The 27,253-nt window shown below is 45.7% G+C and overlaps 2 protein-coding genes across 6 annotated transcripts; both read right to left on the bottom strand.

The window, feature by feature from the left end:
- Positions 1-1,880: 1,880 nt before the first annotated feature.
- sh3glb2b (SH3-domain GRB2-like endophilin B2b) lies at positions 1,881-14,192 on the bottom strand. 4 transcript variants are annotated; one of them, XM_062413035.1, is made up of 12 exons: positions 14,073-14,192; positions 12,426-12,567; positions 12,117-12,128; positions 10,820-10,948; positions 10,147-10,280; positions 9,900-9,992; positions 9,467-9,529; positions 7,848-7,871; positions 7,665-7,754; positions 7,381-7,481; positions 4,916-5,114; positions 1,881-3,295 (listed from the first exon to the last, which is right to left on the bottom strand). In XM_062413035.1, exons 1-12 carry the CDS (start codon positions 14,133-14,135, stop codon positions 3,188-3,190), a joined length of 1,158 nt encoding a protein of 385 aa, XP_062269019.1. In that variant the 5' UTR covers positions 14,136-14,192; the 3' UTR covers positions 1,881-3,187. The 4 variants fall into 4 exon arrangements, with proteins under 4 accessions (XP_062269019.1, XP_062269020.1, XP_062269017.1 ...); XM_062413033.1 differs by lacking the exon at positions 1,881-3,295 and adding an exon at positions 3,302-4,770; XM_062413036.1 differs by lacking the exon at positions 12,117-12,128.
- Positions 14,193-14,665: 473 nt separating this feature from the next.
- zer1 (zyg-11 related, cell cycle regulator) lies at positions 14,666-24,790 on the bottom strand. 2 transcript variants are annotated; one of them, XM_062412785.1, is made up of 16 exons: positions 24,468-24,790; positions 23,566-23,802; positions 23,323-23,473; positions 22,438-22,892; positions 21,838-22,011; positions 21,638-21,752; positions 21,030-21,176; positions 20,779-20,952; positions 20,438-20,653; positions 20,144-20,185; positions 19,943-20,062; positions 19,734-19,849; positions 19,345-19,533; positions 18,728-18,825; positions 18,457-18,559; positions 14,666-18,099 (listed from the first exon to the last, which is right to left on the bottom strand). In XM_062412785.1, the coding sequence occupies exons 2-16, from the start codon at positions 23,730-23,732 to the stop codon at positions 18,012-18,014; spliced, it is 2,355 nt and encodes a 784-aa protein (XP_062268769.1). In that variant the 5' UTR covers positions 23,733-23,802; positions 24,468-24,790; the 3' UTR covers positions 14,666-18,011. The 2 variants fall into 2 exon arrangements, with proteins under 2 accessions (XP_062268769.1, XP_062268768.1); XM_062412784.1 differs by having other exon boundaries at positions 24,693-24,786.
- Positions 24,791-27,253: the final 2,463 nt, after the last annotated feature.

Raw genomic sequence — 27,253 nt, 5'->3', positions numbered from 1 at the left:
CCGTTATAGTTTTCGTCAACGAAATGAACACACACACACACACACACACACACACACACACACACACTCTCTCTCTTGCTCAGGGACACACACAGTGAGATCGGAAGCTGCAGCTGGAGTTTCTGTGTCCTCCTCCACTCGGCTCTCACTGGATCCAACACTCACTCATCACTGGTTCTCAGGACCTGACCAGGAAGTCACTGGTTGCTGGTTTGATTCCTCGGTTTATCAGACTCATTGAAACATCATGAAAAGGACTCGTCCACATGTTCAACACGAGACGCTCACACTCAGGACTGAGTGATAAAATGAGACCTGATCCGACTCCACCGGTTCAGAACCAGACCCACAACCGGACGATTGTCCTCGACACCATAACCATCCCAGTAGAAACAGGACTCGTTGTGTAGAGGAGAGATTGCACTGGTGTTATTTAGTTTGAGGAGCTGAAATTGGATTGTTTGGGAAATAGTGATATGTGCTGCATGAGTCATGACATGGATCTGCCAAATGTCCACATAGGGTGTCATGCATATTTTATTAAAGTCAGTACTTTGAGCACATTAGTGTTGCAGCAGATCACGAGCACTTTGTGTGTCAGGCATATTGGCATTTGTGTGTTGTTGCTGCTGGTACGTTGCTGAAATGACACAAACGTCTTTGACAAAACTTAACATCTACTCTGATTATTTTAGTTTGGTCCATGTCCCATCTGCTAACATGGAGGAGGTTTTACACTGCAGCCAGACACCAGGTGGCGATAGAGCTGATAGGGTTTAATCTGATGGAGCTGTCCTGTTGTTGGTCCTGAGTCACTGGCCTGATAGTGAATGACCTCAGTGTATCCATGGGAGGACACAGAGAGAAGCCCTGACCCACCGGTTCACACCTGGCAACACGCACCACACCCGAGTTCTAAAAATGACCACGGATGTAATCGCCCTGAGGAAACACAGAGTGTCTATGAATCACTGAGGCTTTACTCATCCACCCCCCACCACCCCCACCCCTCTCCTGCTGAGAATAAACAAATCACACGTTGCAACACTCACATTGGCAGGGAGTGACGACGTCATATCAACACATTCAACTACTACATCGAAGTGCTTCACAAAGAAAATACACACAAGTAAAAATACATAAAACTAATACAAATAGTCAAAAGATTCAGCATGACCCACCTTAGAAGAATCACAACAGGATACGGGTTGATAAAAGCTGTGATTCAAAGAAAGACAGCGACTCAGTTTGTCTTCAGGTTGTTCTAGAATCTCTCTCATGAATCTTATATTTAATTCAAACTTATAATACAGTGAATTTTACAGTGAAAAGTGAAAAACCGAGAACAGGAATCCTTCCTCTCGCTCTCCACGTTTTTGAATTAGAAACATTCCCAGATACAGATGTGGTTCACTTCAGGTGATGATGCTGCACATCTGGTCCACAAAATGGATGTGACCCTCAAGTTGTCCTCAAATAAAATAGCAAATGTGGCACAAATATTCCAAAACAGATGTTTTCGTTCCTTTCTGGAAAACGTGGTGGTGTGAATCTTAAGTTTTGAATTAATATATTTTTAATTAAAATATTTAAGTTTTTGCAGTTGTTTAAAGTTTGAGTTGACTAAATCCAGTTTTATTTTGAAACCCTGTCTTTTCTGGATGACATCCTGTTTCCGGCCCCTGTGATTGGCTGCTCCCCCCTGATGTGTTCCAGCTGTTCCCTGACCTGCAGCTCTCTGTGCCCTTGTTGGGTTCACTGGTTCCCTTCCTGACTTCCATCTGTTTCCTACTTGAGAGAATTTCTATTGAAACTAAGTCCAAAAGTAATTGTGCTGATTTGTGACATGTTTGTGGACATTCAAGAAACACACAACCACATTACTTGTCACACACATGCACGTTTATTGTACAGGGAAACACAGATGTGATGAATGTTCACTCATTTATTGCAACAACACACTAAATTCTAGATATGAATAAGAAACTAAAACACAGCTCTCTGAACAACTGAAATCCTGAATTCATGTCCACACACAGTAGATACATGTTCTTACACATTGGAAATGTAAAGGTAGCCTGAGGGTGGCGCTAGAGGACATTGTTAGTTTACTCATTCAATTTTATGACAGTTGGCTTTGCTTTTTCATACCATAGGTTGTGGACAGACCGGGACCATCGAGGAAAATGAGGCACAAAAACATGTGTATCATCCTCTGGGGACCAGGAATGTCCTTGCTAGCTATGACCCCACTGCGTTAATTCAAGGTCCAACCAATTTGAAACTACTCGTAATTAATTCCATTGTATTTGAATGAGGAGGTTATATCACAGAAGGTAAAGAGAAAGCCTTCTCTGGGTTTGTTAGCACGATGTAGAACCTGAAGCACGGATCGTTCCCTCGTTACATGTCCAAATATGAATGAAGTCACAGTTTGAATATAAACGTGAGCTCGACCGTGAACTCTCCCTTTGTGTTGAAAGTTGCTTTGACAACACTCGGCTCTGACTCAGTGAAAACAATTAAGACTTTACATCACCTGAAAAATAGTTAAATATAGGATCCAACGGAACTGAAGCTCCTCCCTCTCAGGTGATGAGTAACTTCTCTGATGTGGTTTAAACTTAGCTCATGGTGCCGGGACGTCCACAGACTCACATGTGGAGTCAGGTCCGGCTGTGCGTCACTCAGAGAGCTGGCATGCAGCCGGCGTGTGGACTTGTGATTGAGTGTTTTATGCTTAAGAGCAGAGTTACCACACAATGATTAATCGAATTCGCTGCTCGTGTTTTTTGCTCTGCAGACGTTTGAGTCACGTCAGCGTCTTCCTGGATCTCAGCGACCATGTGTTAAGATTTACCAGAAGCTGAAGTCCAGAGGTGTGCTGAGTGCGCTGCAGCACCTCTTACTGGCAGGTAAGAAAAGTCTGCTAATCCTCTTTTATTTTACTTTACTAAACCAGGAGGCTCTCATTGAATATGATTTATCTTGAACCAAGTCCATGAGATTAGGAAGATTCAGGTTTAAAGAAGAATCCTCCAAACTGAACGTGAGTGATGAGAGGAAACAACCAATCAGACGGAGAATTCAATCCTCCACCAGTTTATGCACAGGTTTGCATTGTGTGTGTGTGTGTGTGTGTGTGTGTGTGTGTGTGTGTGTGTGTGTGTGTGTGTGTGTGTGTCCATTAGCTCAGCAGCTCGAGGTAGGTCACAGGAACTTTGCCCTTCTCGTTGCCTCGTTCTCCAATCAACCAATCAGGGTCCATCCCTGGTACGGTGTGAACGGTGATGATCTGGAGAAACAAACAAACAAACAGAAATCAAGGAAGATGTTTTTAGAGAACAGGGTTCATTCACATTTTGACTAATGGATTTTCATGACTTTCATAACCTGAAACCAAATTTCCATGACTAAACATTTTGTGGAATCTCAGTGGTTACATGAAAAAGGAACAACATTTACGATTTAAGTAAAACAGTGAGAATTCCAAAGCAGACAGTAAACCTTCAATGACACAAATGAATGAGACCATAGTTGGATTGAGGTCTTTGTCTGTTGTGACCCTTCACATGTCCTTTGGTTAAATCTACACTTCCCTGGCAGAGTGCGTTTTACCACAATGAGTATGAGAGCGTTTGCCTGCTTGTGTTTTGAGAGTATTTCTTCTAAAAGCGTATGAATTATTTAAAACTCAGTGTAAATGAAGGACATGAAAATATGAATATAACAAATTTCCATGACTTCTTTAATTTTTTTCAAGCACTTTTCCAGGCCTGGAGATAACATTTAACAATTCCATGACTTTTCCAGGTTTTTCATGACCGTAGGAACCCTGAGAGAAGTTACATTTTCCAAAGTTAACCTAGTCCTCGCTTTTCAAGGGGCTGTTGAGGGTTAATATTATTACAGTTAGAACTAGTGTGACGCTGAGTTATGAAATGCATTATACCAGCAGCTCCAGGCTGGTGCACGCAGGTGAACGTGTGCAGACGTGCTCAAACAGGCGATCGACTCCTTTCCCACGTCCAGAAGAGGAGTTCTACCTGTTTGTCCAGGAGCTGAGGAGCTCACCTCACTCCTCCGACTCCTGCACTCCCTCTGATTCATTTTCTTGACTATACAGTTTCCTCCATCGTCTCTGTTGTTGGACGAAAACTCGGATAAACCTGCACATCTTTTACATGGTGCAGACAGAAATCAAATTCAGATCCAAACTGTGAGGATCTTTGAATCTTTAATGATGTTTCTGTCCTCCCCCCCCCCCTCACAAGGCCAGGGCTGCATTCGGCTCCGACTCAACTTCTCAAACGCTGATTTGAATCTAACGCTGGTGCTTTGACTCTTTGGGGTGAAACACAAGTGTTGTCTCTACAGCAGCTGAGGAGCTTGTTGTTATACAGTATGAATCTACAGGAATGTGTTGTTACAGTAATGTTGGCAGAGAGGGAGAGTCGACTGTCCCAGGTTCCTACATGTGTGTTGTGGGGGGGGGGGGGGAGGAGGAGCCTTTCCCTGAAAGGAAAAGTAGTTGGGTCTTGTCAGGGTTAATGTTCAGGTGGTGGGAGACACTGAGACATGTTGCTTCCTGTGCTTCAGAGGAAAAGACAGGATGGGGAATGTCTGGATTCTGCTCCTGGTCTTCTATTGAAGCTGGACAGAGAGGAGACTCCAGACACTATTGACAGGAGCATTTATCAGCCATGAAGGTAACAATGAGGAGTGGTGACGCAGACTGGGAAAGGCTCCTGCACAGAGATTTCCAGTTTCCTGTGAGAACAATAGTCTCTTAATATTCGAAACATTAAAAGGTGGAAAGTGAGTTTTGATTTCAAACAACAGGTTAACAGAGATGAAGCTGCTGCTGAGTCACAGGAGCAAGATGGAGGACGTTAGCTGAGTCAGAGGCTTGTACCTCGTCAGCCAGGAGGGACAGCTCGCTGACACCATGGCCGTCGTAGTCATAGAGGACCTTGGCCTTTCTGGTTCCTGTGACTGGGAACTGACTCTGTTCCACCGCCAGCGTGCCCACCACGTTCTGGCCAGTGGACCCTGCCCCCCCCGGAGATGCTGGGCCAGACAGGAAGGCGGAGGAATGGGGGGCGCTGGTGCATCTGTGAAGACAATTGACGGATATGAGACATGAATGATCTCCAGCTTATTGTCGTCGGTACTGATCGTGGGGTGGAGCCATAGCATCCAGGCCCCGCCCATACATGCAATCAGCCAATCACGAGTCCCTCTCAGCTGTCAATCAGGATGTCTAAGCATGTTTTTACCAATTAAAAATCATTTCCATTGATTTGAACTTTTGCAAATAATAAAATTAAAACAATCTATACTTGGTTATAATTACGATCTGAGAGTCTCCGTCTCCCAGTTTGTTCTTATATCATTTATCATATGAATCATTTGACTGAAGTTTGTTTGAAAAGGTAATAAAGTAAAAGGTTGTTGTGAGAAGCAGGTCAGAGGAATTCAGTGATGCATCTCCGTGCGTCACATGTTTGTGCCTCAGTGTCAACACTCAAACACTCTGCCTCCTGGACTCGAACCTTCAACCTCCACACTGAGGCCTTCATCCAGACCTAACCCTCACACTGCCCTCTGAAGAACTGGGAACCATCACTCTGCTGGTCTACGCTGGTAATGGTCCCCACAAAGATCCAGGAACACACACACGCTCTACACACACGCTCCACATCTGCATCTGTTTAGAGAAATGACCAGAACATCTGGAGAGGGAGACGCTACCAGCCAATCAGAGGGAGGCAGGACATATTTACACACTGACATAGGAACACACACAGAAACTAACACACATACACAGACACACAAAAACACACTCACACACACATACAAAGAAACACACTCACATACACAAAAACACACTGAGAAAAACACACAGAGACAGAAACACACACATAAACAGACACACAAAAACACACTCACATACAAAGAAACACAAATACACCCAGACACACACCTAGACAGAAACACACATACACAGACACACAAAAACACACTCACACACACATACACAGAAACACAAATACACTCAGACACACACATAGACAGAAACACACATACACAGACACACAAAAACACACTCACACACACATACACAGAAACACACAAACACACTCACACACACATACACAGAAACACACAAACACAAACACACTCAGACACACACACATGGACACACTTATAGACAGAAACACACACATACACACAAAAACACACTCACACACACATACACAGAAACACAAACACACTCAGAAACACAGAAACACACACATACAGTGCTGTGAAAACTATTTGCCCCTTCCTGGTTTCTTATGCTTTTGCATATTTGTCACACTCTAATGTTTCAGATCATTAAACACATTTTTATTTTAGACAAAGATAACCAGAGTAAATATAAAATGCAGTTTATAAATGATTTCACTTATTAAGGGAAAAAGACACACAAAAACACACACTCTCACTGAGACATTTACATCTACACATCCAGCCGATCCAGAGAACCTTTAGGATAGTTGTTATTCTACTAGATGAACTGGGAGATGAACTGGGAGATGAACTGGGAGATGAACTGGGAGATGAACTGGTAGATGAACTGGTAGATGAACTGGTAGTTCAGTAGATGAACTGGGAGAGGAAGTGGTAGATGAACTGGGAGATAAACTTGGAGATGAACTGGGAGATGAAGTTTGAGATGAACTGGGAGATGAACTGGGAGATGAACTGGGAGATGAACTGGGAGATGAACTGGTAGATGAACTGGTAGATGAACTGGTAGTTCAGTAGATGAACTAGTAGATGAACTGGGAGATGAAGTGGGAGAGGAAGTGGTAGATGAACTGGGAGAGGAAGTGGTAGATGAACTGGGAGAGGAAGTGGGAGATGAACTGGGAGAGGAAGTGGTAGATGAAGTGGGAGATGAACTGGGAGAGGAAGTGGGAGATGAACTGGGAGAGGAAGTGGAAGATGAACTGGGAGAGGAAGTGGGAGATGAACTGCCAGATGAACTGGTAGATGAACTGGGAGATGAACTGGTAGTGAACTAGGAGATGAACTGGTAGTGAACTGGGAGATGAACTGGTAGCTGAACTGGTAGATGATCTGGGAGATGAACTGGTAGGTGAACTGGTAGTTGAACTGGTAGATGAACTGCCAGATGAACTGCCAGCTGAACTGGTAGGTGAACTGGGAGATGAACTGGTAGTGAACTGGTAGATGAACTGGGAGATGAACTGGTAGTGAACTGGGAGATGAACTGGGAGATGAACTGGTAGGTGAACTGGGAGATGAACTGGTATGTGTGGATCAGGAGGTCTGTCTCCTGTGGTGAGGTGTTTGATGGGGACTCCTCACCTGTGGAGCTCCTGCTGCAGCTCCACCATGTGGTGGTGACACTGAGCGTAGTACGTCGCCTGAGCCTCCGCAAAATCCTGCAGACATCTCTGGTGGTTGAGCTGAGGGGAGAAGAGAGACGAGTGTGAGAGGAGACTCTGCTTCACAGGATCACACAGAAGCTGCTGAACAGAGTTCCAGTGAACGTGTTGGACAGATGTTTTTAACACTGAACTGATTCCTCAGAGGAAACAATCTGACATGATGAGAGAACTGATATCAGTGAGTAACATGACCTCACTCACATGTGTGCTGCTGATTCCTTCCAGCAGCAGGCGAGTGACCTCAGCCTGTCGGTCGAACTCGGTCTGAGCGACGCGCAGCTCGTGCTCTGCCTGCAGGAGGAAGTGAAGAGCTTCACAACTGGACTCAGACACAAACACACAAACACACAAACACACACAGTGACCACGAGTGAAGACACTTACTTTATCCACCTCCTCGCTCAGCAGCTGAGAGCATAGCGGAAAACACATTGTTAAAACCACAATACAATGTATGAAGTGTGTTATCACAACTTTGTTCACGATAAATTACAACTTTATTCTGTAAATCTGAGACTTTATTTCTTCTTCAGTTTGGTCTTTATTCTGCATCACAGTTTGAAAAGATGTCGGCTTGAAGAAGAAAATAACAGAGCAGCATCATTTAATCTAATTTCTTTTAAAAACCTTTTATTGTATAAAATATTTCAACTGACACGGATATAACTGGGTTATTTTATTCTGATATTTCCACCTTAATGTTGCCTGATCTTCAATCTGCTGTTGTCATCAAGTCTCTGATGTGTTCGTGTGTGACGGGCGCCATCGCTGAAGAACACCAGCTTGAACTGAATCCGACCTTTACTCTACTTTCTGCAGATGTGGACAGCTGCAGAAAGTTTGTTGTGTTGTGCCCCCTTGTGTTGAACTTGTGTTGTTGTAAGGAGGCATCACTTTACCAAAGACATATTCGATATTTGCAGGTGAGATGTTTTATGGGTCTGACTATGTCCTGGTTCATATCAGGTAACAGTAAATGGTGAAAATCTGGATAAGTGGTGGAGACGTGGATTCAAAATGTGAAAATGTTTACTTGATTGGATTAACTGGATTCTTGGGACTTTGTGGACGTTGACATGTGTCTCCTCTTTGTCCTCAACTGGCAGGACAAATAATTCAAGTCAAACCGTCCGGGACCAAAGGAGAAACGGTGGAGGAACAAAAAGCACCAACGAGCCCTGAATCTCTGAGGAGCGATGAGAACGTTCTACCACCACAGACAAACGGCTTTAACTCCTACGTTCTACTTCTACTGCACTGCCGACACGTTGATCTACACAACACGTTGATCTACACAACACGTTGATCTACACAACCTTCCTCTGCTCGCATGCAGCCGGGTCCGGGGCCACGTCCCAGCTCTCCCAGCCGCTCTGCAGCTGATCCAGTCACAGACACACAAACATGGAGCATGACACGTCTGACTCAGACATTGGTTCTCACATACAGAACCTGCAGAACACGGCAGGAACATGTAAAAACACGTGAGGAACACGCAAGGAACATGTCAGGAACACGGCAGGAACACACGTAAAAACATGTGAGGAACACGCGAGGAACGAGTCAGGAACACGTGAGGAACACGTCAGGAACATGTGAGGAACATATCAGGAACATGTGAGGAACATATCAGGACCAAGTCAAGAGCACTTCAGGAGCAGGGGAGTAACAAGTCAGGAACAAGTCAGGAACACGTGAGGAACACGTCAGGAACAAGCCAGGAACACACGTAAAAACCATGTGAGGAACACGTAAAGAACACGTAAAGAGAACGTCAGGAGCATATGAGGAAAATGTCAGGAGCATGTCAGGAGCATGTGAGGAACACGTTAGGAACACGTCAGACAGGAGTTCATAAATGCAGCTGATCTTTCACTCACATGATCTTCCCCTGGTTGTCTGAGTCTGAAGCAGTGAACTCAACTGACTTGATGTTGGATTTTAAAGTCCCATGTTCAGTTGATCTGTTAGCATGTTAGCTTAGCGGACAGTTTGTCTCTTACCGCTGACGCGCTGGCAGAGAGGACGTAGTTTCGAGGCCTCGTCTCCTGGAAATCAGGTGCAGCCTTTGAACAGGAGAAGAGGAGTTACTGTCATGAAGTTAGAATCATTCAAACAGAAAAACAAAAAGAGGTTAGAAGACAAAAAGCAAAGAAGCTCCAAGTCGAGTGATGAAAATCACTCAGAAGCAGAAGACACGCTATTTGAAGAATCTGATGTCTGAGGACTGAATTCCAGACCAGGCTCCACTCTGATGATTACTGATCTGTTAGTGGACATAACCCCCCCTCCTCCATGTTAGCACACGGGACACCAGACTAACAGTTGGTTTGAGTTGAATCAGTTATTTGATGATATAAAACTGTGCTGAGACGTCATGTTTGAGACAACAGGACGAGAAGAAGCAGAAGACATCTGTGACCTGATGAAACTCACTGCAGCTTTAGCTTCGGCCAGCTTGGCTTTCTTCAGACGGGCTTTGCAGACGTCCAGATCCAGACGTCGATTGTCCAGAAGCTTCCTCTCTTTCTGCAAAGGGAGAGGAATCGAGTGAGAAACACCGGGACGTCCCTTTAACTTCTAACTGAAGAGCAAACAGCTCAAATCAGACATGAGAGAAGACACATGTCCACGTCTCTGTGGACAGGTGGATCTCCTGCTGCTGCTCCAGGTTCAGACTCACTGAGATCGTCCTCCAGTCGCCTTCCAGGAAGTTACGTAGAGGAGTGAGGAAGGAGGCGGCTGAGGTCTGGAGGAAGTCACGCTCGGCTCCTCCCAGTTTCTTCTGGTACTCTCCCACTATGACCAGGGTGCTACCTACACACAAATACACAAATACACACATGTATCACACACAACTTTTTTTGTTTGGCACTTTATCAAAAAAGGTTATAAAGAGCTTCACAAGCAGTGTGTTACAGTGTGTGACAGTGTGTGACAGTGTGTGACACAGTGTATTACAGTGTGTTACAGTGTGTGACAGTGTGTGACAGTGTGTTACAGAGTGTTGCAGTGTGTGTGACAGTGTGAGACAGTGTGTTACAGTGTGAGACAGTGTGTTACAGTGTGTTACAGTGTGTGACAGTGTGTGACAGTGTGTTACAGTGTGACAGTGTGTGACAGTGTGTGACAGTGTGTGACAGTGTGTGACAGTGTGTGACATTGTGTGACAGTGTGTTACAGTGTGTGACAGTGTGTGACAGTGTGTGACAGTGTGTGACAGTGTGAGACAGTGTGTGACAGTGTGTGACAGTGTGTTACAGTGTGTGACAGTGTGTGACAGTGTGTGACAGTGTGTGTCACTGTCTTTGTGTGACAGCAGTTCAGACTGAGGTTCTGATGGGACCTCCACTGACCGTACGGCGTCTCTGGACCAAACTCCTGTGCAGCGTCCAGCATGTGTTGTCCCAGCAGCTCTGCGTTGGTCGTCCTGGATGGAAGCTTCTTGTCCAGTTTGTCGTAGATAAACTCTTCGATTCGAGAACCTGAGCAGGTCCAACAAAGACAACAAAGTTCAGGATCCTTCGTCAAAATCATTGACACAAAATGTAAGAATGTTTGTATCGTATTGTTCTTCATGTTTTGTTATGTTTTTTGTATGTGTTGCGTTACGTATGTGCTTTGGCTGCGTTTAGTAGAAAGCAATATGTCTGTAAGAATGAACACATAATTGTAGAACTGTTGTCAGAAAACCCTCTTTATAGTTTCAAGTGTCCCTGAAGGCATCGCTGCCTGGCAGCTACCTGAGTGTGTAACTCAACACTTGTGTGTGTCTGCCTAGTCACTGCACCCCCAACCTGTTCACATCAGCTCGTGTTCTCCACCTGCTGCACCAGAACATCTGCTCCACTTGTGTTTATATTGTTTTCGGATTTTTATATCTGGACTTTTGGATTGTGAACTTCTTATCTCCTGTTTTATTTTAAAGTTTTTTTCCTTGTGTGTCTCTCTCTTTTGTCTTACTTCCTGTTTGAGTGTTTCCTGCTGCTGTGATTGGCTGCTCCACCCTGAAGTGCCACACCTGAGTTTAATCCTCTCTCTTCCTCAGTTTGTGTTTTCAGTTTGTTGTCACCTTGCTCCTGCTCTGCAGCTTAGGTCCGGTTTGCGTTACGTGAAGTTTAATGGGTCTTTTATTTATTCCACAACAGTGAAATTAAGATATGGCCAAACTTTGTATCATGATAAAAAGGCTCACATCAGACCACATCGATAATAATCACAATAACTGCGACGTTATTATTATATTTTTGTTGAAAGACTGATTTTATAAATCTTATATCCATTGAGTGATAAACCTCTTCAGTGTGCTATCAGTATATATTATATCCATATATACAGTATACTGAATCTCTGTTGCTATTGAAGACTTTTTTATTGCAATGATTGATATTATAACTCAGTAAATAATAAAATAATAATCAACAAGTTAAATAAGCACAAGAAAATGGTATAGAATATGACCGAATATATACAGTGAAACAGGACTGCTCATGTATAAAATTGCACAAAGAAAAAATGGTTATAGAGATGGACTTGTTTTTAACTACATGTATGTGTCATGGCTGCTTCACATGTCATAATTAAAGCAACATCTCTGAGAGATGAAATAAACCCCTGGCCAGTAGGGGGCAGTGTTTATCTCCATGAACTCACCTGTGTGATCCACTGAAGCATGAAGAGATAGAAACACAGAGCACATGGACATGAAGCATGGTCCCAGATGCTGGACCACAACATGGACCCAACACTGGCTCAGGTCAAAGACATGGGACGTAAGATTCTGTCACATTTATCCGATACAATGAGCAGTTGGTTCACAACTCGGAACTGTTCACAAGAGAAAGTTCTTTACTCATTATTCCTACACACAGTAATAAAACGTGTGGGCGTGAGGAGTTGGGGATCGAACCCTGAACCTCAGGACGAGTGGACGACCCACTCCTCCTCCTCCTCCTGACTTACTTGGGTTCGGCTGCAGCAGCACCTCCGTTTGTCTCAGGATCTTCTCGGTCCAGTTCTTGGTTCCATCAGCTCGAGTGAGGAGGTTCTCCAGGTGTTGGTCCAGCTCGGTTCTCTCAGCCTGACCCAGTTTCTCCTCTGTGAACTACGTCAGAGTGAAGGAGGTGAAACTACAGGAAGTGGCTTCACGGGATTAAACCCACACTTTAGCAAATATCTTTAAACATGTGAACATTTCCACGATGATCTTTGTTCTGAGCCTCGTCGGTGAAGTTTGTGCTTTAACCACAAATTGATGGAATCTGGCTCCAAACCCGACGCCATCATCATGTTACGATTTAGGTTTTGGTCTAATTTGGTTTAAATCCAGAGCAAACAACAATCCCATTAAACTAAGTTATTTTCACTGCTAAATAGCCATTGCCAGCGTGCTAACATGCTACATGAAACATGGTTACAAACTCTATCCCTCCTGCTAGCATATTCACCATTAGCATGCTAACATGCTACATTAAACATGGTTACAAACTCTAGCCCTCGTGCTAGCATATTCACCATTAGCATGCTAACATGCTACATTAAACATGGTTACAAACTCTATCCCTCCTGCTAGCATATTCACCATTAGCATGCTAACATGCTACATTAAACATGGTTACAAACTCTAGCCCTCGTGCTATCATATTCACCATTAGCATGCTAACATGCTACATTAAACATGGTAACAAACTTACACCTGCTTCACTTTGTTAGCATATTCACTGTTAGCATGTTGGTGTGCTAGTATAAGCATAAAGCACTAAATAAATTCAATAAACTGAATTCACAGTAGAATGTAACAGATTACATTCAGAGTATTTTTACTATTAGTATTTTAAAAGCCAATACGAAAGTATCTGAGTACTTCCCTGATGCTACGTGTACATTATTACATAGCCTCATAATTTATAAATAGTTAAGGCTATAAACTCGAAAACGAAATCTTTGTAAAGTATTTGAGAGGATGTTACTGTGGCGTTATAGATGGACTTTATCTATATATTATATAAGAGTCTATAATGTAGTATACGTAATATAGAAATGTATATATATATAGACATCTATATATATATATGATTTGATATGAGTCCACGCAGTGTGACTTTTTCTGAGGGGGGGGGTGCATGTGTCACATGGTTAAAACACGATCACAGCATCAATAATAAATGGAGGAATAACATGACGTGCATGTCTCTCTCTCTGCGTGTGTGTGTGTGTGTCCCTGTGTCCCTGTGTGTCTCTATGTGTGTCTGCGTGTGTGTGTCTCTATGTGTGCGTGCGTGTGTCCCTGTGTCTCTCTCTCTGTGTGTGCGCATCACTACGTGTGTGTGTGTGTCTCTATGTGTCCCTGTGTGTCTCTATGTGTGTGTGTGTCTCTGTGTGTGTGCGTGTGTGTCTCTGTGTGTGTGCGTATGTGTCCCTGTGTGTCTCTCTCTCTGTGTGTGTGTGTGTGTGTGCCCATCACTACGTGTGTGTGTGTGTGTGTGTGTGTGTGTGGATTAGCGGCCCTCAGCTCGGTGTCTTCCAGCCGGATACCGGAGCAGCCTAGCGGGTCCTCCCTGCTCCTCCAGCCGGGCTCTGGTCGCTGCGCAGCGGGGGGCCGGCTCTTACCTGCACGGCCCTGGTGAAGAACACTCCGGCGTCCGAGGCCAGTTTCTTCACGTTGAAGTCCATGATGCTGCCGAGCGGCTCCGAGACAGATCCTCGATCAGCTGAGTGCTGCAGCGTAAATACAGCCTCTTCACGGACACTCGGAAATCTCCCCTTCGCCTGGCTTAAAGAGCCCGCACCCAAACCGAGTCACGACAACACGCCATCCGGTGGACTGAAGAACCACAGCTTGTTGTGGCTGTTTATTGTTTACATGTCTGCTAATTTGTCAAATGTTGGTTTGTACATCAACAAGCAGCCGCCTGCAGGAACCGTTCGGTACTAAAACTAAAGTTCCTGGGACAAAACATTCTAGGAGCTTTTGGTCAGTACTGCAGGCAGCCACCAGGGGGCGATATCAACACTTAGGCTTCACTTTTGCGGAGCTGTCATGTCAGCCATCTTTATTTACAGCCTGCGGTTAATGAAGCCACCGATAGGTTTGAGTGATATGTGGAAAAACCTTGTTATGATTAAGATGTTTTCATCATGGCTCAGCTGTTCATGATCTGAGTTTAGGAACCTGCAGCAACAACAGAAGAAACATCACCGACTCTTTCCCACTCCATCTTTATTGCTTACTCTTTCCTTTACACCAACGGCCTGGTAATATTCACATCAGGAAAAACTCCACACAGTTCGGATCAAATGTCCCTCACTCAGATTTGGATTACAATTACAAAAGAAACCAATGACAGAGTGTCATCACACTTCAGAAACGTGAAATCAGTTTGTGACACAGCAGTTTCTCATTATTTCTTTTTTAAATTTCAGCACATACATCTTTATAAATAATCAGGGACAGTCAACAACCCACAGTAGCTACCTGCCATCACAATGTGTTTCTGCATGGGAAGCATTCATGACAACTAAGAAGTCAGATGAGTGATGGAGGCTGAAGATAAATCCACTTTCCACCTCAAGCACCTTAGATCAAACACTGTGTCACTAACCGACTCAGATTTAGATTTGACCTCAATTGAATTCCCGACAGAAACATTGAGTCTCTGATCAAGCTTATGTTGACATGAACGAGAGTGAAAATAGAAACAAAACACGACTGTACCGATCAGATTCCAACAAACTGTACGTGACAAGGAAATCAGCTCAGTGAATAAAACCAAATGTGAGCGATCTGAAAAGTAAAATAAAAAATCTGTTCAGCATCGACAAACTGTAAATAGGCTGGAGCTGTGCGTCAATAAAGATGGACGACTCTAACTGTGAAGCCAAACCATCTCCATCCCCCTGGTGGCTGACTGCACTTTACATTATTAACCTCCATGTTAGCAGACGGGCAATGGATCTAACTAAAGAATCAAAGTAGACGAAAGATGTTTCTGTCATTTCAGGTCGTTCTTATCTCACAGATGTTTGTTCAGGTGTTTCTGATGAGTTTGGTTTGAATCAGTTATTTAATGATAGTTGGCTTGTACAGTGGGGAGGAAGTGGCAATGCGTCGTCCATCTTTATTTAAAGTCACTGAGCGACACACTGGAGCCAGTGTGGTGTTATTAGAAACCACTGTTTAATATGTCAGATCTGATTCAACTCAACCAGCTGCAGGAGAAAATAACCATCATTGCATGTGTGTTCCTTCAGCTCCAGCTTCGCCTCGCCGTCCCAGTCACACCAGCAGCATCGCTGCGCTGGGGGGCCGGAGTCAAACTGGAACGAAGAAACAGCTCGGACCTCAAACTTAGGAACTGTTCACAGCTTACCATTATTTGTAAAATATAAATATAAAATGGATGAATAATGGAAATAGTCACTTGTTGCCCAAGCCAACACAAGAAAAATTCATTACAATAAACAGATTCAATTTTCCTTTATCCGTTCAACCATCGCAAATGATAAATGAGACCAGAACCTGCCCACGTAGATTCCTATTCTGTTGATATAGTTAAAGGAGAAATGTTCATCTTCAGGTTGATGATTTTAATTAGTGTTATGACTGTAAAATGTTTTCATTAATGATCAAGAAACATTTCTTTCCTCGGACACTTGGTTTTAGCTCCTGTCTCTTTAAGACCCTCCTCCTGATAAAGTCTGCTCTGATTGGTCAGCTGTCACTACCTGACTTTGTTAGGGAAACCGTGTCGGTTGTTTTTAACTATCGTCCAGACGACTGACGAGGAGCTTCGGGAGGCTAGACGCCAGGTGGGGGTTATGCAGATGTGGGGCATCGTGACATCACGATGATGAGGAAGAATCAGTCGGTACTAACGAGGTGTTTCAGGAGCAGCAGTGCTTCCTGTGCAGGAGAGGAACTCCCTTTACCACAGACTTTGGGCTTTTAAACTTTGCAGAACTTCTACATTCACCAAAAATCTTTATAACACACGAGAGGAAAGAAACACAAAAAAAACACGTCTACTTTAACGTTCCACTGAGAGTCGAAGCTACCGGTGCCTGTAAGGTCACAAATGGAGTAAATAAACTCCGACTCAGATTTAAGTGAGTCGAGTTCAGTGAGAACAAGTTCAAGGGGAGATCTGCGATAGTGTTCAGTTCCTGTGAGTTTGACGTTTTAATTTCTGAGACTTCTTGAACACATCTTTCCAGTTTCAAATATTTTAACATAGATGTGAACGCACCACTTCATTCTTCTCCTCTCAGCTTTCAAGAGCAAAGTGTCTGATCGCAGTGAAGCAGAAACGTAGCAGCATGTTGACCCCAGGAAACACGAGGGGTCATCAGAGGTCGTTAAATGATCGTTTCCCTCAACTTCGTCTCTGTCATTATCTGGCATAGAACCTGACCACCAGGGGCACTGGTGAGTTAAGGAGGGGCAGAATAATTGGCGCTGCTTTGAGATTCAAGATGTCGTCTGTATGGTTAGACCACCTCAGACACTCTATTGTGTGTGGAAGTGTTACTGACAGGAAGTGCTACTGACAGGAAGTGTTAGCGACGATTTGTGTCCACCGCTGCTAGTCGAGTCATGTGACTGATGAGAACCAATCAGGACGAGAACGTCTATGTCATTGTTTACTTAAGTCTCAGTTTCAGTTCTGATTAAAACACAACCAGCAGCGTTTTTACACAAGTCTCTGATTTAGAAGCTGGAAACTCTGCCGTGGTTCGGACACTGATGGGTTTCAAAAGGAATACGTGGTCTTGTGGATGTAGCTTGAATCTAAATGATCCTTTAAGAACGAAGAGGGTCCAGGTTTTCTACACAAAACCTGAATGACAGAATTTTCTGTTAATAGTTTCTGATCACTGACCACACATTAGTCAAACCTAGAGATTTAAATATAGAGAAAAGTCATGAGTGTTTACAGTTATATTATAAAACATACGCACAGTAAAAGGATGAGACAAACAGAATATTTACATATTTAACAAAGAAGTCCATCGTTGTGCCACGAGGTCGGGAAAGTCTCCCGTCACATCAAACATCAGTGTGACTCTTCTCTGCAGTCTACACACATAATGGCTAATATTCACTGTACATGTGTCCGCAACTGGGCGGACGAGCATGAGAACTGGGAGGAGAGACGCAGGACACGACGAGGCCTCGAAGGCAGTGAGCTGAGGAGGGAGTTTGTTTCCTTCCACCGAGATCAAGCATCACTCCAACTGTTCTGTCCGTCGCTAAGTCTGTGACACGCACACGCACACACACAGGAAACAGAGTCACCCACCCCCCACAGACCCAAAGGAGATGCTCATGTGCAGCAGGTAAGCACCCTCACAACAAAACACCATGCACCACGTCTGCTGTCCTACGTGTCAAATATTAAGGTTCTGTCCAAACTGCTGTGACAGCTCAGAGACAGTTCTGTCTAGAAAATAATAAGAATGATAAGAGTAAGAATAATGCACACGATCGGCCCTCGTGAGGATGGCGGTCGGCAGGGCCGTAGGTTGCTTTCATTGATTGCTCCTGTGGCGTCAACCTCTTTGTCCGAAGTTTACCTCCTGTCCCTGGTTTGTCTCCATGGGGTCGTCCTTGAAGGTTTCACACTGCTCCATCACTTTCCTAGAAGATGAAAACACGCCAAGAGCTGTTAAAGGTCAGGTACCATCAAGGACGTCTGAAGCTACATCCACACTACTCTTTAAGAATACCATTTGTTTGTAGGGAACAGTGTCTGCTTCCTGTTTACACCACATGACCAGTGAGGTGTGTTTTCAGGTGCGTTAGTGTAGACAGAGATGATTAGTGATACGGAGTGGTGTGGGAGGAGTCACAGCAGAGTGCATGTTGCAGTAATCATCAGCTGCAGAGTTAGTTTCATTCGTCATGACAAACAGAATCTCCCTCTGAGCCACAGGGATGAGGATGAAACGCACAGAGAGGAGAGGTTGAGGATGTTTGAAGCTCTGTGTCTCTTACCTGGCCATGTCCTTGGTCTCTGGATGGGAGCTGTCCAGTTCCAGAACTTTCTCCAGAAGAACGATTCCTCCTTCTTTAATAAGCAGAGGACAATACTTGCCCGCTGCAGGTCGTAAGGAAATTATAAAGAGAAAGAGATTCACAACCACGCATTAATAAATGTCAGAGAATGATTCATTCAAGTGTAAACTGATATGAGCTGTGTCAACCTGTGACGATCTAAAACAACATGGCGTCTGGATTGGAACTTCACAGAGCAGCAGGTACTCACGGTAAACTGACACCAGGTTGAAGAGCGCCCACGTGGCCCAGTGCTGGCTGACCGGAGCGATGCCCTGAGGCAGCAGCCGCAGGATCGGCTCGAACGACCTGAGACAGAGCGTCAGAACCTTCATTAAGTGTTTACTGATTGAAAACATGGAGAGGTAGCAGTTCAACATTTCAGTCCAGTTCTCGAGGATCATCGGTTTCTTCCCACAAGCTGAATTGTACTGACTTCAATGTTCCACTGACTTGTTGCCTGGAATCAAACACTAGTTTGTCATGAAATGTTGGTAAAGACATCCCTGTCCCATCAGCTCAGTGAATGACCAATAACTCAGAATTATATATTATTATCATGAGCTGTTTAATGTTTCTGTATCTTGTATAATTTCATTGTACCTTGTTAACTGATTTGACTGTTGGTGTGTTTTATTCTGAAGGTGTGTGATTACGTTGTTGATGCTGCTGTTTGCACATGTAGAAAGTTTATATCTTTTTACAAAATGTTTTCAACGTGTCACAAACACTTTTCTAACTACAGCACTTGAGTCTCATCTGTTAACAGGCGTGGCCTCAGGTTGAGAAACGGATTTCTGGAAGAACGTCTCTTGTGCTGAACAGAACCTGTAGTTGATGTTGCGCCGTGAGCTGACGTCCCAGCTCTGAATGGCGTCCATCATCTTGTCCATCACCGTGTCCCTCAGGGGTTCCTCCATCGACCAAACCTCCGGCCCATCAAACATGATGTGTGAGAGCACGCCACAGGCATTATACGACACCTCGATCCCGTCGGCCTTACTGTCCAGAAGGTTACTGTCAACGCAACAAGCAGTCACAGAGGTTAGGATCATCTGTATGAAATACTGACGTCTAAAATAATTATATTGACATCAACACACGTTGAACAGCAGTTGTTTCAAAGACATCTGATGTTCAAGCCTCAAATATGTCGCTAGTGAGATGTCGTCATCGTTGGCCAGAATCAGTCAAGAATTATTTGACTCTTCTCTTACCTGAAAACGGTGATGAACTGTGGGGTGAGCAGCTGAGGCCTCAAGGCTCTGACCTCAGCCACATTCCCCAAGAGCCCCAGCATGTTGCGGTGAAGCTCCTGCTTGTCTGGAAACTCCTGGATTAAGATTATAAAACAAGAGGGGACGCATGTTATCACCCAGCGAACAATGTCAATCTGAACCGAGAGCGGCTGCGACTGTGGACTCACCTGAAGACACTCGAGAAAGAGACTCATCCCCCGACAGTTGAGGAACATTTGACAGTTGTCAGGTGTCTCGTCTGTGATGTTCCACAGAGCGCTCCAGGAAAACTCCATCACCTGGTCACACTGAGAGGAAACACACGAGGTTCGTCTGCATGTTCACATCATGTCACAGTTAAAGTTCTCAGGAGTGAAACTCAGACTCACCGTCCTGTCTTGTAGCTTCTTCTGAATTAAATTTAACATGGTCTGAAAATGAGAAAAAACATAATCAGAAGTTGAGAGTTGACTTTCAGGTAAATAACAAACTGTGTTTTTAGGCGTTTTCAGACATGAACAAGTGAAGAGCACAGCAGGAGATTCTCAGTCTGGTTCCTACATGCCCTCTATCTGGTCCTCATTGATTTGAAGGACCAACACAATGCAGGGCAAAGCAGCTCAATAAGAGAAAGAAACTTATTTGTTGGAAATTTGCTCTGTATATAATTCTGGATGTGTTACCTTAACAAAGCCCATCTTCCCCACAGCCTCCTTGTGATGGTTGTCCACCTGACAGACCAGAGCATTGCACAGGTGCACAGCGATTCTCTGGATGGACTCGTCCTGCCGCGCCGGCTCCAGGATCTTCAGCAGCAGCTGGTTGACCCGACTGTACTGGAACTCCAGCTCCTCAGGGATGCTGAAGTTGCACAGAGTCAAGCAGCAGTTCCTCTGGACCTGGTGAGGAGCATTGAGAGGTGAGGAGACAGAGCAGGGGTTCAAACTGACACCAGGGTTCAGTTTGCAGAGCTCTTAATGCATTTGTTTCGTCAGAGATCATGATGATGCTAGAGGACACTCACGGTGACCTCCTGATACTGCTCCATTCCATTCAGTACCACTTGAATGACCTCTCGGCGTAACCGCACACTCTGGTCGCTGCGGTACTCCGTGTTGGTCAGGTAGAACAGGGCGGCGCTGCCCGTCACCTGGATGCTCTTATCATATTTATGGCATTTCAAGGCTGCGATGACGAGCTGAAACAGGTTGTGAGAGAGGAGTGAGAAGTGTTCCAGGCTCCTTTAAAGTACAACCCGACTAATACTCATCGTACTTGCAACGCGCGGAGCAGCTGACTGCAGTGTTGTATCCTGGCGATGTCAAACAGCTGATTGATGGCTCTGTGGGCGAGTTCAGGACGGAACTCTGTGTAGGCTTCGATGGCATTCAGGACCTGGTCTTCGTTCTTTGATCCAGTCACCTGGAAAACACAAGTGACGCACAAATTGAACCCACAAACACTAAACCTCTTCATAAGACACAAGACCTGATAGAAAACTGGTATGAATATTGATTGGTCATGTAGAGCAGCCGATAGCGCCCCCTGTGGCGGAGTCACTAATGACGACTCTCTGGGGTCGAGGACTTTTCGCCACCTGGAGATTTACCAATGAACTGGACAGAGCAGGTCCCTGTGCACCAGTTGCTACGCGTCGGAATGCCCATGTGACATTCATATTAAATGTGATGTTCCTGAATGAGAATGAAACGGTGCCAGTATGAATTACTGGAAACATCTGGATCAGATGACAGCCACACCACATGAATCATCACCAGGCCACAAGTCCAACAAGAGACTTGTTTCAGTTCATGTTTTAGTTGTGAGGCCTAAAAAGAACAGTTTCTGCCTGAAGCCTTTCCGTCTCTTCACACTGTCGGTACCTTATAAGCCGGGATGTGAGTGACGTTACAGAGGGTAGTGTCATACAGGCCCACAAACTGCAGCGGCCTCTTCAGCTCCTGGAACGGATAGATGCTGCTCTTGCACGGCTCGATGCTGTAAGAGAGAACGGTTTGGTTTATTAACAAGTTCCTCTGAATCAGACTTTTATTTAACGCCTGCTCGGCAGCTGCTGACCCACCTCGGTCGCCCTATGGCTTCTTCAAAGTGTGGAACTGTGCAGTTGTCCTGCATAATGTGACCTGAGATGTCCAGCGACACCAGATTGACCAGACGCTGGACGAACGCTGTCAAAATCTTCCGTGTCATCTTGAACTTAGAGGTCCGCCGGCTCTCCCGCGAGATGTCGAAATGCCTGAAAGACACAGTGTGTTTGCATCATGTCGTTCTTTTGATTTGTGTTCATGTAAAGAAAATTCATTTGAACATTAACATAGATTCAAAGGAATTATAAAAACAGTCTCAGCGATGGAAGGAGCCACTGTCTGGAGACTAGAGCCCGACTGATGAGCTTTTCAAAGGATGATGTTGAAAGTGATATTAGGGAATTTAACAAATTCCTGACACTAATATATTGGCCGATATATATGTTTTAAAAATGTGTCAATGATTTCCACTACATTATCAAACCCTTGTGACACCACTCTGGTGTGGGGGCGGTTCTCCTTAATAACTGTTAATGACTTTAGAATCCTGAAAGATGCCACCAGTCAATAAATGTGTTTGGTGTAACCTGGATGAACGACTCGAAGTGACAGAGAAACTAAATGAAATATCTTACCTGAGATTAACAAGCTCCACCACTGTGCTGACCAGCTCCTCCGACAGATCCACGTTGTAGAGGACAAGCGAGGCCAATCTGTCTTTCCACTGGGTGAGAAATGCTGTTCCCAGCAACTGTACATTAGACAGATCTAGTGAGGTGAGAGACTTCAGGGGTTTGAGCAGCGTCTCGGCATCCACCTCGTCAGGCAGACCGCCCAGGTTGAGCAATCGCAGACGGTTGAACCCCTGGAAGTTAAAGTCCGTCTCTAACGCCTGCCTAGAAGCGGGGCTCTCCTCCTCCTCGTCCTCAGAGTCTTCGTTGCAGGCGAGTGGGGCGCCGCCCTTCCTGTAGAAGATGTGGCTGCAGCCAAAAAGACAGAGCGACAGCAAAGTCTCTCGGAAGCAGGTCAGTGTCTTCAGGCTGCGGGACGACAGGCTGTTGCAGTAGGTGAGGTGGAGCTCAATCAGGTCCTGACCGAACACACAAGGAAAATACATTCTGGTCAATGATGTGTTCCAGCACTTTAATATCTGTCTGCTTTGTGAGAATGTACAACTGTTTCAGATCTGAAATGTTTTAAGTAAAAACCCGGATGAATACATTTAATATTGATTATTTTTCCATCCCAACTCTCATCCACTGCTGATTAGGACACAAGTGAAAAACGTCATCATCGGTGTGGACCGAGCGTGGAGGTACGAGTGCTGCCAGCCCTACACGCTGCTGACCTCACAACTCAAACATCACCTCCACCGACCAGGTGATGTTTATTATGACGTTTTTTTTATTGTATGTTGCACAAACTGGACGGATTTCAAAGAAACTCTGTGGAAGAATGTGGTGGTGGTCAGGATAGAACTCATTCATTCTTCAAAAACATGAGTGTGACTGATCTCCCACCTGTTTTCTAATGGCCTCCAGATCTCTGTCCCGTACAAAGTCTTCTCTCAGCTGCACCCTGGTCAGTCTGGTGCTCCGAGGGTCTGAGAAGAGCTGGAAGAAGCTCTCCTCTGGTTCAAAGTTACTGTCCGTGTGAACCAGCTCCATGTATCTGTTCATCACAACAACAACACTGAGAATCTACAGCACTGGAACACACTCGTTCTAACGGATGAACAGGACACGAGCATGGTGGTTACGTACGTGTTGACCAGCTTGTCACAGATCTCACTGGGCAGGAAGATGTCCGAGCGCAGGCAGAGCTTGTTCTTGAAGCCCTGGTAGCACATGGTCTTCCTGAGGTTCCTCAGGCAGAACACGGTCGCCAGAGTCATGAGGCTCTCAGGGTTGTCTCCTGCTTTGGCTGCCATGTTCGCGCCCCCCTTCTTCTCCAGCTCAGATCACACACAGGCCAGTGCAGGTCCCCTCAGGAGGCGAGCACTGAAAGGTCAACGGTCAGGAGAGATTTCTTTTTTAAATAATGTGAATTATGAAAACAAAAATGAGCAAATGGATGATTCATTTTTCACCACAGTGATTTAGCAGGTAAGAATGTTGTTTTTCGAGATGAAACATCCTCTTCTGGTCACGTGACAAAGAAAAGGTAAACAGGCTGAAATGAGGATGAGTCAATGAGGAACGACACAAATCAAGTGCAGCATCAAACACATTGACTTCTATCATGAATAATAAATTCATGGTCTGCTTTACTTTACTTTTAATGACATGACCACCATGTTGCAGTTAGTGTCATCACACACCAGTCCGTATTTCCAGTTTAACCACCAGACCTTTGCATGTTTAGCCAGGTTAGCTGTCATGTCCCCTGTTAGCAGCTCCTGCTTCCTACTTTGACACAACTTGTTCTGACGTCAATAACACAACAATAACACAACAATTACACAAGAACCACCCAGTGCTCCGCCCACTGAGGGTCTCACGCTGACCGGGCTCATTCCGCAGCTTCGCTCCTTGTTTGTTAGCTAACACACATAGCCCTGTGTCCTGGGCAGACTGTTTCTAAGTTAGCAGCGCAGCTAGCTAACAACACAGGACATTCACACTGAATGGTGGAACCTGCTGACACGCGCACGGGAAACACGCACCTGCTCGGACCGAGTGCAACACTCAGCCGCGCGTGGTCCTCTGTTTAAAGCTTCATTTAGCGAAGCGGGGTCCGCACAGTTCACTTCAATTAGCTGCTGGCTAACGATGACTTTCCCTGCTATGCTGTTAGCGGGGCTAGCTAGTGGGGCTAGCGCTAGCTCCTTTGCTAACAGCTACAACCAGCGGTCACCGGTGGGTGAGCTCTGCTCCGCTGCCGGGTCTACCTCAGCTTCCCCGGGGCGGAGGGTCTGGATGGCCGGGAGAAAAGAAGCTTTGATCCGCTGTCTTCACTCAGATGGTCGCTTCCATCCGATGTCAACAAACAGACTCCTCCTCCTCCTCCTCCTCCTCCTCTTCACACTTCTACCCCCTCCTCTTTCTCCTCCACCTCCTCACACTTCTACCTCCTCCTCCTCACACTTCTACCTCCTCCTCCTCCTCCTCCTCACACTTCTACCCCCTCCTCTTTCTCCTCCACCTCCTCACACTTCTCCTCCTCCTCCTCACACTTCTGCCCCTTCCTCCTCCTCCTCCTCTTCACACTTCTACCCCCTCCTCTTTCTCCTCCACCTCCTCACACTTCTACCTCCTCCTCCTCCTCCTCACACTTCTACCCCCTCCTCTTTCTCCTCCACCTCCTCACACTTCTCCTCCTCCTCCTCCTCCTCCTCCTCCTCACACTTCTACCCCCTCCTCCTTCTCCTCCTCCTCACACTTCTACCCCTTCCTCCTTCTCCTCCTCTTCACACTTCTACCCCCTCCTCTTTCTCCTCTACCTCCTCCCCCTTCTCCTCCTCCTCCTCACACTATTTCCTCCTTCTCCTCCTCCTCACACTTCTACCCCCTCCTCCTTCTCCTCCTTATCCTCCTCTTCCTCCTCCTCACACTTCTACCCCCTCCTCCTTCTCCTCCTCCTCACAATTCGACCCCCTCCTTCTCCTCTTTCTCCTCTTCCTCCTCACACTTCTGCCCCCCTCCTCCCCCTCCTTCTCGTCCTCCCTCTCGCACTTCTCCTCCCTCCTCCTTCTCCTCTTCCTCCTCACATTTCGACTCCCCTCCTCCTTCTCCTCCTCCTCACATTTCTACCCCCTACTCCTTCTCCTCCTCCTCACAATTCTACCCCCCTCCTTCTCCTCTTTCTCCTCTTCCTCCTCACACTTCCAACCCCTCCTCCTTCTCCTCCTTCTTCAGCTCCTCCCCAAATGTATACCCTCCTCATCCTTCTCCTCCTCCTCCTCCTCTAACTCCTCATACTTCTACCCCCCTCCTCCGTCTCCTCGTCCTCACACTTCTACTGTTGTCATCCTTCTCCTCCTTCTCATCCTCACACTTCTAACCCCCTCCTCCTCCTCCTGCTCCTCACAATTCTACCTCCCCCTACTCATCCTCCTCCTCCTTTTGCGGTGTCTGTCTCTCTGTGTCCTGGTATACCTGTCTCAATTCATCATTTTATACAATAATATTGTCTTTTGCACACTCACCTCGACTCCCCCAGCACCTACGCCAGGATCTTGTTTGTGGACTTCAGCTCCGCATTCAACACCATCTCTCCAGCTCTTCTCCGGGACAAGCTGACCCAGCTGAGCGTGCCTGACCCCACCTGCAGGTGGATCACCAACTTCCTGACCGACAGGAAGCAGCGCGTGAGGCTGGGGAAGCTTGTCTCTGACACCCGGACCATCAGCACTGGAGCCCCTCAAGGTTGTGTGCTCTCTCCTCTCCTCTTCTCCCTCTACACCAACAACTGCACCTCCAGCCATCCCTCTGTCAAACTCCTGAAGTTTGCCGACGACACCACCCTTATTGGATTAATTTCCAATGGGGACGAGGCCGCCTACAGAGAGGAAGTTAACAGCCTGGCTTCCTGGTGCAGCCAGAACCACCTGGAGCTGAACGCTTCAAAAACTGTAGAGATGGTGGCAGACTTCAGGAGGAGCCCAGCCCAAACCGCCCCCCTCACCATGTGCGACTCCCCAGTTAAAACAGTGGAGTCATTCAGATTCCTGGGGACGATCATAGCACAGGACCTGAGGTGGACGGAGAACATCACCTCCATCACCAAGAAGGCCCAGCAGAGGATGTTCTTCCTGCGGCAACTGAGGAAATTCAGCATGCCGCGGAAAGTGATGGTTGAGTTCTACACAGCCATCATTGAGTCCATCCTCACCTCATCCATCACCGTTTGGTTCGCTGCCTCCACTGCCAAGGACAAGGGCAGACTGCAGCGGATCATTCGGTCAGCTGAGAAGGTCATCGGCTGTGACCTGCCGGCTCTCCTAGACCTGTTCCACTCCAGGACCAGAAAGAGAGCAGGCAAGATCATCGCTGATCCTTCCCATCCCGGTCACCACCTGTTCCAGAGACTTCCATCTGGGAAAAGGTTCCGGGCCGTCAGGACTAAAACCTCGCGTCACCTGAACAGTTTTTTCCCCATGGCAGTGGGGCTCACAAACAAGCCCCCCCCATCACACTGACTCTGCTGACCCCCCCCCCCCCCCACCCTCGCACATAATTTATAACACTACATTATTGGCACTACCACCAATCTTTGCACCTTAAAACCGAACACAACACATTTACTGTATATATTATTTTTTCGATATTGTTGCTTTTTATATTGATGTTTATATTGCTCTATATTGTTGTTTTTATATTGTTGTTTGTAAAGTGCACCAACCACACCAAGGCAATTTCCTGTATGTGAAAATATACAAGGCAATAAAAAGAATTCTGATTCTGATTCTGATTCTCAGTCTACATATTCTTACACTCATAGTATTTTATA

The sequence above is a fragment of the Platichthys flesus genome, chromosome 19, assembly GCF_949316205.1.
Source record: "Platichthys flesus chromosome 19, fPlaFle2.1, whole genome shotgun sequence".
Lineage (NCBI taxonomy): Eukaryota > Metazoa > Chordata > Actinopteri > Pleuronectiformes > Pleuronectidae > Platichthys > Platichthys flesus.
This window is presented reverse-complemented; position numbering and strand designations above follow the sequence as displayed.